Here is a 10,137-nt window from a genome sequence, read left to right as displayed (position 1 = left end):
AAAAGAACTGCTATACATTTTGTTTGGTAAAATAAAAATGATGATGATGATGATGATGATGATTATTATTATATAAAATACTCTTTTTATATTTTACAGTGCTATAGTAATACTATAATAATAATAATAATAATAATGATTTCTATATTGGTGTATTTTTTTATAATTTAAGTAAATAATAATAATAATTAGTAAATTTTAGTTGTTTAGTAAATTATTATTATTATCATTTTATCAAATTATACAAATTCAAAAATATATTATTAATATTAAATACTCTGTTTTTATTATTTTACAATGCAGTACTATTACTATAATATAATCATTTATTTGTTTAATTATTATCTTTTCCTTTTATTATTATTATTATTATTATTATTATTATAAGCATGCCCCATGAGTGGGTTTGCAACTTTGTCACCTTTTGCACCCTGATGAGTTTGCATCCCTGTTTTTAATTTCAATTTAATTAGTGATAAAATCTGTTGTGAGTGATTGGCAAAACTTTAATCGTAACTGTTAATATAAAATCTTTATTGATTAATCAAAAGTGTGTGGGTGACAAACACAATCTAAAATGTAGGACGTGACGTGTGGCCCATACTTGGAATTTGTGCTCTGCATTTATCCCATCCAAGTGCACACACAGCAGTGAGTAGTGAACAAACACACACACACCGTGAACACACACCTGGAGTAGTGGGCAGCTAATGATTTTGTGTTTGTGTCCATAGGTTTGTCTCAGTACCGCGAGCAGCGCATTAAGATTCCCTCCACCCCTCGTTACGCGCGATCCGCTCACCTGATAGAGGGAGGTGCTGATCTCTCTGATTTACATCATACTTCCTGTGCTGTTACATGAGTGATGGATGTACCAATAATTATACAAATTGTGTGTTTCAGGATCTCTGTCTCATTCGGACTGCAGCAGCCCCAGTCTGGTAACTCCGCCCCTCTCTCCTCTGGACGCCGCCTCCTTCAGCAGCAGCCAATCACAGGGCTCCGTCTCCGCCCAGACCAGGCTGTCAGTCAGTCCTGTGCCAATAGACAGGAGGAGGGACAGGTAGAAATAGACATATCAAAATGTAACCCTGTCATCATTTACTCGCCCTCATAATGGTCCAAACCTGTGCTAATATTTTTCCAAAAAAAAATCCGCTCCTCACTCCATTCAAAATCACACCGCTCCGCTCACATACTCTGGTACACACACACACACACACACACTCTCTGATGAATCACGTCTGTTCTGATGCGAGACGCTGCCTCTCTCTGTTCTCGAGTGCAGTCCGCAGCACCAGGGCCGATGGAGTGTGGATCTCAACCACAAGCGCTCCGCTGAGCTCTTCGACGGCTCCCGCGGTTCGGTTCAGCACAACACCAACTCCCTGCCCTCCAGCGCCAGACAGGGTCTGTATCCCAAACGCCACACGCACTAGCACTGCTCATCTCATATTTGGTGATGGTCTGTAGTCAGCATAACATGTGCACTGATATAATTGCCACTTGTCAACAGTAGAGAAACTTTAACTCCTTGTGTTTTTACACCAAAATAGAAGCTCTGTGGTTTAATGTTGAACCAATAGAGACATTTATTATTATTACTGATATTATTATTATTACTGATATTATTATAAGCATGTACCTGAGTGGGTTCGCAACTTTGTCTTTTGAACCCTGACGAGTTTTCATCCCTGTTTTTAGTTTCCGTTTATTTAATGACAAAATCTGTTGTGAGTGATTGGTAAAACTGTCTAATCATAACTGCTAAGATAAAATCTTTTTGATTAATGAAAAGTCTGTGATTGACACTCGCGGTCTAATAAATGCAATCTGTGATTGTTATCTCAAGTCTGTAGTCAGTAATTGTGGATGAATCTGAAGTCTGTCACTTGTGATTGATAATGATTGTGTTTGTGTCTGTAGGTTTGTCTCAGTACCGCGAGCAGCGCATTAAGATTCCCTCCACCCCTCGTTACGCGCGATCCGCTCACGGCTCTGATAGAGGTGCTGATCTCTCTGATTTACATCATACTTCCTGTGCTGTTACATGAGTGATGGATGTACCAATAATTATACAAATTGTGTGTTTCAGGATCTCTGTCTCATTCGGACTGCAGCAGCCCCAGTCTGGTAACTCCGCCCCTCTCTCCTCTGGACGCCGCCTCCTTCAGCAGCAGCCAATCACAGGGCTCCGTCTCCACCCAGACCAGGCTGTCAGTCAGTCCTGTGCCAATAGACAGGAGGAGGGACAGGTAGAAATAGACATATCAAAATGTAACCCTGTCATCATTTACTCGCCCTCATAATGGTCCAAACCTGTGCTAATATTTTTCCATACAACACAGAGAAGAGGAAGAATCTTACAAAAAAAATACAAGAAGATTTTCAGACTTGTGCATTCCAAGTCTTCTGAAGTCATATGATGCTTTATGTGAGAAACAGACTCCGATTCATAACCATTTACTGAAGCTCTGAAATCAAATATGGCACGTTTTGAGTTTGACGTTCGAAACATAATCACATGGGTTTATAATAACATGAGGCTGAGTAAATATGCATTTGTCTTCATCTTGCATTCAGTAGTTTGTGCTGTTCTCGTCCTCCTCTTCTTCCTCTCGTAGTTTATTTAGCTCAGATCTGCCTGACTCCTTATTCGCCGTTCTAGTCTGTCTGCTCTTCTGCCCCATTTCTCTCTCTGTTCTCCTTCCTGCTCCAGATGCTCGTTGCGTAACAGGTCTTACCTGAAGCTTTCTCGAGCTCAGAGATCGTGGTTTGCCTCTTTACGGACCCTGAGGTTTGTTCACTGTGCAATGAGAGCAAAAAAACAAACTTTTTCCTGTTTAAGGGAATTTCTTTGATCTGATTGCTTTCCCCCCCTGTTTTTATGTCATGTCACTTTCCTTTAAATGCACGCTATTGAAGTGTGACCAGCTGTTATTTACCACCAAAGGTAGCTTAGGGCTGCATCAACTGTTCAATGATATGTATAATCATCAATAATCAATAATAATGAAAATAATCATCCAGTATTCCTATATTATGAATAAATTGAATTTATATGTAGAAAGCGTCTGTGACATGCTGTTATTTAAAGTGTTTGGGCTTACGCATTACAAGTAACAAGAGTTACGTAATCAGATTACTTTTTTAAAGTAACTAGTAAAGTAACGCATTACTTTTTAATTTAGAAGGAAATATCTGAGTTACTTTTTCAAATAAGTAGCTCCAGTTACTTTGTTTCGCATGTATTGACTGACAGCTCAACCTTTGATCCAATTCAGCCATACTAATAAGCAAAAATGACACATTTGTGTTTCATTTTAGTTATTGCTGAATAGTGTTGAACTTTCTTCTCATGCGTCATATTTTTTATGCAATTTGTTTGCATTTGTTGCACCCTCTACTGTACAGACATGAATTTACATTTCCTTCAGCCTGAGGCGTATTCACTTCACTTTTGGTGTGAAAGGGCTTTTACATTTGTAAAATAACTTTTTTATATTAAAAACAAACACGCAAGCCCTGCCCAGATTTAAAAAGTAACTCAAATGTAACGTAACACATTACTTTCCATAAAAAGTAACTAAGGTAATTAGTTACTTTTTTAGGGAGTAATGCAATATTGTAATGCATTACTTTTAAAAGTAACTTCCCCCAACACTGGTTATTTATCACTGAAATATTTAAATTATAATTTCTTTCATTGTAATTGATTGACTATCAATTATTTGCAACATATACACCAATTATCATGTCACTTTACACTCCTGAATAACGCATTTCTGTGTACGAAGCTGAAATTTTGAGGACACAGATGGTGCATAAACCAAGTTGTCAGAAGACATATTAAAATGCTACATATAAAATAAGTAATTGTATTTTATGAGCGCATAAATAGTAACTAAATAGGGATTATTGTAATGGAGTACAGGTTTACATTTAGTCTGTGCTTTTGTTTTTATCTGTTTTTTTTATTTTGTGATTTTATCTTTAAAACTGTGCCAAGCAGCTTTTTTTTTTTTTTTTTTTGGTAATGTAATGTTTATATTTTAACACTTTTTGCACAATGTATAGCATTAGCTTTTATTATTTTCTTTATGTTGTTTGTACAACTCTTATATTTTTGTATCTGTGTGTAATCACACACACTAATCAACAGATTAACAAATTCTACCAGCTTAAGTTAAATATTTCCATTTACACTTACATTTTATCCACTTGACAGATGTTTTTAATTGCTTTGAACTGAAGTCTGTGACTTTTTACAAACTGAGCGATGAGTGAAAATGGTTTTCTTTGCTGTCTGTCAGAATGTCACAGATAATATCTATAAAGCCTTAATCTGAAATATTTTGATACATTATACAATAGATGAACACGAATCTGTTATTCTGTAAATAACTGAAAATGGCAGTAAATGCATGTGTGAGCGATTGTGATAGTTTGGTTCTGTTTTGTTCCTCTGAGACTGGTTGCCCATATTGTGTGTTTTTGCGTTTTAGGCCGTACATAGAGGAGCCGCGATGTGTCACTATTCCCAAAGGGGCGGAGCCTCTGGGCATCTCTATAGTGGGTGGGGAGAATGGCGGCATCTTTGTTTCCAAGGTAACGGGAGGCAGCATCGCTCAGAAGCACCACCTGGAGTTTGGAGATCAGCTTCTGGAGGTGCGTCAGAAGACACTCAGAGAAATACAGAGCTTATCGTTACATTGAGCACGTGTGAATCTCTCTCTCTGTCTCTCCGCAGTTTAACGGCATTAATCTCAGGAACGCCACTGAGCAGCAGGCCAGACTCATCATTGGGCAGCAGTGTGACACCATCACCATACTGGCACAGTACAACCCACACATGTACCAGCTGGGCAATCACTCCTGCTCGAGGTACAGCGCACAGTACACGTGACTCTGTCATGCTTTAGAAGCACTGTATGAGTGTCCTGACGTGTTCATTTCTGTCAGCTCCCGGATGGAGTCGTCTATAAGCTCTCACTCGACGCCCGACACGCACTCCAACATCGACACGCTCAGCGAACAGGACGAGGGCACCATGACCCCGCCCTCCAAACAGGCCACGCCCACAGCCAGCCCTCTCAGGTAACAAACACTCTGGCTCTCCTTCGCTAAGAATTGCGTGGATTACTTCATATTTATACATACTGGGGAAAATCGTGGATTTTCTGCTTGATGCCAGGGTTTCTGGTGGTCTTAAAGTCTTAATTCACCCTTCCACAAATTAAGGCCTGAAAAGGTCTTAAATCGGAGCAGAAAGTGTTAAATGCATAAAGCAATGGCATTAAATGTTGCATACATTGCAAAGAAATAAATATCTTCCTCAGTATTTTTGTTTTGTTGTCTAATACAAATATCTAAACATCCTTAAATCAAAGCTGCATTCCGTAACTTTTTTTGGTTAAAAATGATCCGAAATCAATATTTGAGCAAGTGCATAACCAGCCAGTGATCAAAACTATCGCCTTACTTTAGCCCGATTCACAACGGTTAGCTTATAATAATGTTTTCTAATTTGAGTGGTACGGGTAGGTTTTCACGGGAAATTCGAGCATGCTGCTGCGTCATTACGTCACGTCTGTAAACATAAAGGTTTAGTCCCGGCTAGTAGACTATCGCATGTGAGGATGCTGCAGGTGGCGGATCGTTAGCCTTTTCTCACAGCAGCTGGAATAATTAAACCGATCAATTTGATGGCGGATTGTAATCCAATTAGAGATTAGACTGTACAGAAATTGAAATGTACACGCTAATGCACACGTAGTCACGCAATGCTGATATTGTTAACATGAACAATTTGAGAACAAAGTATAACTAATAATAATTTGAACGGTTTGATGTGATATGAGCTAATCGATCGTTAGATTAAATCACCATTGGTAGCGCGATTTATTGTAATGCTTTTTTCCTCAGTTGGTCAGAACAAAATTGGCAGACTTGTTACTTACTTGTTCAGATGACAATATCCAGTGAAAATTCTTATTTGGGTCATATATTCCAAGACGTAGCCACACATTCAACTCAAAACATTAGATTAATCCGCGCTGGAGCCGTGCCGGCGCACAACCCACGTAATGAAAATAATTCCGCAAGTAACTGCAATTGCAGGTTTCAAACAGAGATGGCGACAAAGAGGCAAAACTTACGGACTGCAGCTTTAAATCAAGTTTTGTTTTCTGAGAAATTGAGCAAAATTAAGTGAGTTTATGCCTAAAATAATAACCAATATCTGTCACTAATAACCAAAACTTGTTTTCCCTTTGAATTAATTAGATTTTTCTGAGCCCATTGACTGAAATTTGTTCCTGTTTTAATCATAAACTCGCTTTATTTTGATCACTTTATTATCATAATTCATAAAACAAGAATTCTTCGATGTATGATTGAGTCTTAAAACATTTGCACTGGAAGACAAGACAAAAATACTGAGGATAAACATCACTTTTGTGTGGTGTAATCAAAAGGTACTTTTATTCCTTAAATTTTCTCTACTTGGTCTTAAAAGGTCTTTAAAGGTCTCAAGTTTACCTTCGCAACACCTGCAGAAACCCAGTTAAATTAAATTAAATTCAATACATAAATTAATTAATGAATAAATCAAATAATTTAACAAACTTTTCATTTCAGCTATTTGCCAAGGCAACATTTCTCATTTTAATTTAGTATAATTTGATATTACTAAAATTATTAAAAATAAAATAATAAAAATAAATTAATAAAATAAAAATGAATAAAAACTATGTAGACATAAAAAAACAGAAACTACTAAAAATGACCAAAACACACAAAAAAATTACTTAAACTTTAACTGAAATTATGAAAACCGAAATTATAAAAATAAAAAAACTGATGCAAAATATTAATAAAAACAATATCACTTCCCAGGATGTTTTTTATTTTTTTGCATATGTGTGATTTCAGCTGTTCCTACATTTATGTATAGATTGAGAATACATTTTATTACATATGTTTCTGATGAATCTCTGATCTGAATTTGTGGAAACGGTTATACTTTTGTTTTGTAATTTCTCTCTCACTGTCATCAATGTTGCATCCTGAACATGCCCACTGCTCTGATTGGTCTAACTGTGCTCTCTGCTCTGTGATTGGCCAGGGATCGGAGCAAGGGCAGGAAGCAGGCGGAGCTGAGGCTGGTGGTGCTGAGGAAGACTCAGGTGGATCTGGGGCTGAAGATCTGTGGAGGAAACCTGACAGGGGTTTTCGTGGAGGCTCTGGAAGAGGACAGTCCTGCTCGAGGAGCCGACGGCCTGCAGCCTGGAGACCTGATCCTGGAGGTACTGGTCTGGATGGTGCAGAGAGGATCAGAACCAGCCTCACGTTATCCTGTTTGACAGTGTGCTGGATGGTGTTGTAATGTCATTTCCTGTTTGCAGTGTAACTCTGTGAGTTTGAAGAATAAGACTGCTGAGGAGGTGTATCTGGAGATGCTGAAACCCACGGAGAACGTCACCCTCAGAGTCCAGTACCGACCCGAGCACTTCAGAAGGCTCAAAGACGCACTCGGAGATGGTTTTTACATCAGGTAACAGACTGAACCCTGTCTGTTTGTCAATCAGGAGCCCATCGAGAGTTTAGACTAGATTCATTATTATCTGATTGGTCGCTTGCTGCATTTTGTGGTCTAATATTTGTGTATAATAACACTAAGCTGTACAATCATTATTTTCCTTTATAGAAAGTTTATTTGTTTGCTTCATATTCCTAATGAACCTGTCTGAGCTAATTATGTGATAATCAGACTGTTTACCCTGAGCAATATATTTAATAATTCTTCTGGACATTTTAATTGACCATTAAATTTTATAAAGAGCACAACTACATTCATGGACCTCTTTAGTCTTTTGAGATCCACACGTGACGTTTTCATGTGTTAAAAAAAGTATTATTTTTATGTGTTGTTTTATTGGTGGATGAAAATTCTTTCCCTGTTTACTATTATTTATTTTGTTTGTTTGTTTAAATTTAACATATGTGTTTATGTAGTTAAATACAGACCACATATCAGTGTTATTTGAGTTTATAATAATTATATAATAGTTTTATTCATATTTTATATTTTACCATATTTATATATTTTCAGTTTTTATTTTCATTCGTTGAAGTTTTAGAATTTTGTTGTTTTTGTTTACTTTTTTATTTTTTTGAATGTCTATATACTTTTTATTTTTATTCATTTTTTAATCATTAAGGTTTTGTTTTAGTTCTCTTAGCACTTTAACTTAAACTAAATGAAAATGAGAAAGGTCTATCTGAAATAAAATAAAGTGTATATATAGATAAAGAGATATATATATCGATATACAGTATATATCTGTTTGTTTATTTTTAAATTGATCTAATTTAATAAATTATTTTTTTTTATTTCAAGTAATGATTTTTTAAAATGGTTTTAATGTTGGTTTTCAGTAACTATAATAACCCTGTCACATATAAATATTTACTGAGCACAATAGCTGTTTGGTTAAAATGAAACTGAGCAAATAGTAAATATTAAGATATATCATCATGGCCTTGCTCATTTGTCTGCATGATGCTTTTCATATTCTTACTCTCGATCTCTTTGTGTTTCAGGGCGTTGTTTGACCATGTTGGTGATTTGGAGCAGGAGTTGAGTTTCAAGAAGGATGATATTCTCTATGTGGACGACACGCTGCCCGGGGGGAATCTGGGCTACTGGTTGGCATGGCAACTGGACGAGAACGCACAGAAGCTGGTGCGCGGACACGTTCCCAGCAAGTGCATGTATGTCTATATGTGCTGTTCATGCAATCATCACTGGTGTTGTTTTACAGTTAAACATGAAAAATTCATTCTTCTAAATGAGTTTAAAATATGATGCACATAATATAGCGTTGTCAAAAATATAAATTGTTTTGATACACATCGATACTGATATATCTGAAACTGCTTCCAGTGTGAATTAAACATACATTACATGTGTTTATAGTGCTCAGTAAACACCACCCTGTTTTAAGTAAAAATAGGAAAAAGAAAATCCTTTTCTCTAAAGAAATGTGAAGTAAGCATGCAAATCGTTAAGTTTTTCTCCAGGGTATAGTCTTTTTTTCTTTTCTTAGTGGATTCATAAGAGGCTCATATTTCATATTAAAGACATGGATTGATTTTGCATACCTAATGACAAAAATTAAGAAAGTGCTGTGACATTTTTATCATAATAATATAAAAATGTATAATATAAAATTTTGTAACAATTTATAGTTATAGGCCTCCTCCATAGTTTTTCATAAAATAAAATAATAAATATATTATATTATATCTATTCTTATATTTGTTCTATTTTTATTTTATATGAAATGGTGTTATTACAATAGTAATTTTTTTGTTTAATATTTTTGCATACCTCCTGACAAAAATGTAGAAATTACTGTCACAGATTTTATCATGATAATATAGTATTTTATAATAAAACCGTTTCTAATAACTTGCATGTTAACAGGTCACCCTGTAGTTTTCCTTAAAAAAAATGAGTATTATTATTATTTGCTTTTCTAATTTTGTTAGATTTTTTAGCAGTAATAACAGTAATCATAATAATTATCATTACTCATGTTGATATATAAGCACAGAATGTTTGACCAAATTGTGCAGCCCTAAAGATTACTGTCAGAGGTAAAAATAAAAAAATGTATGCCCTTATTGTTGTGGCAGTTTTTCCCCGAGGTATTGAAAATGATACTGGATATCAAGAATTTTTAAGGTATTGTATAGAAGTCAGAAATCCCAGTATCGTGACAGCACTAATAGCATGCATGTGTTTTATAAGCTGTTGTTTGTGTGTGTGTTTGTGCGTGTGTGTGTTTGTGCGTGTGTTTGTATGTGTGTGTGCGCGTGTGTGTGTTTGTATGTGTGTGCGCGTGTGTGTGTTTGTATGTGTGTGCGCGTGTGTGTGTTTGTATGTGTGTGCGCGTGTGTGTGTTTGTATGTGTGTGCGCGTGTGTGTGTTTGTATGTGTGTGCGCGTGTGTGTGTTTGTATGTGTGTGCGCGTGTTTGTGTGTTTGTATGTGTGTGTGCGTGTGTTTGTATGCGTTTGTGTGTGTGTGCGCGTGTGTGCGTGTGTTTGTATGTGTGTGTGTTTGAATGTG

The 10,137-nt window shown here is 36.2% G+C and overlaps 1 protein-coding gene across 1 annotated transcript in view; it reads left to right on the top strand.

Annotated features, from left to right (window-relative positions):
• LOC107748353 (disks large homolog 5-like) overlaps positions 1-10,137 on the top strand; it is a gene marked incomplete at its 5' end in the record, with an annotated part of 26,609 nt that overhangs the window by 13,048 nt on the left and 3,424 nt on the right. Inside the window, 9 exons of the mRNA XM_016563121.1 lie at positions 1,289-1,410; positions 1,927-2,007; positions 2,096-2,255; positions 4,506-4,668; positions 4,751-4,884; positions 4,963-5,097; positions 7,127-7,307; positions 7,407-7,555; positions 8,605-8,775. Coding sequence (XP_016418607.1) covers positions 1,289-1,410; positions 1,927-2,007; positions 2,096-2,255; positions 4,506-4,668; positions 4,751-4,884; positions 4,963-5,097; positions 7,127-7,307; positions 7,407-7,555; positions 8,605-8,775 — 1,296 coding nt within the window. The remainder of the gene's footprint in view (positions 1-1,288; positions 1,411-1,926; positions 2,008-2,095; positions 2,256-4,505; positions 4,669-4,750; positions 4,885-4,962; positions 5,098-7,126; positions 7,308-7,406; positions 7,556-8,604; positions 8,776-10,137) is intronic.

This window comes from Sinocyclocheilus rhinocerous, unplaced genomic scaffold, assembly GCF_001515625.1.
Source record: "Sinocyclocheilus rhinocerous isolate Xijiao unplaced genomic scaffold, SAMN03320098_v1.1 scaffold522, whole genome shotgun sequence".
Taxonomy (NCBI): domain Eukaryota; kingdom Metazoa; phylum Chordata; class Actinopteri; order Cypriniformes; family Cyprinidae; genus Sinocyclocheilus; species Sinocyclocheilus rhinocerous.
This window is presented reverse-complemented; position numbering and strand designations above follow the sequence as displayed.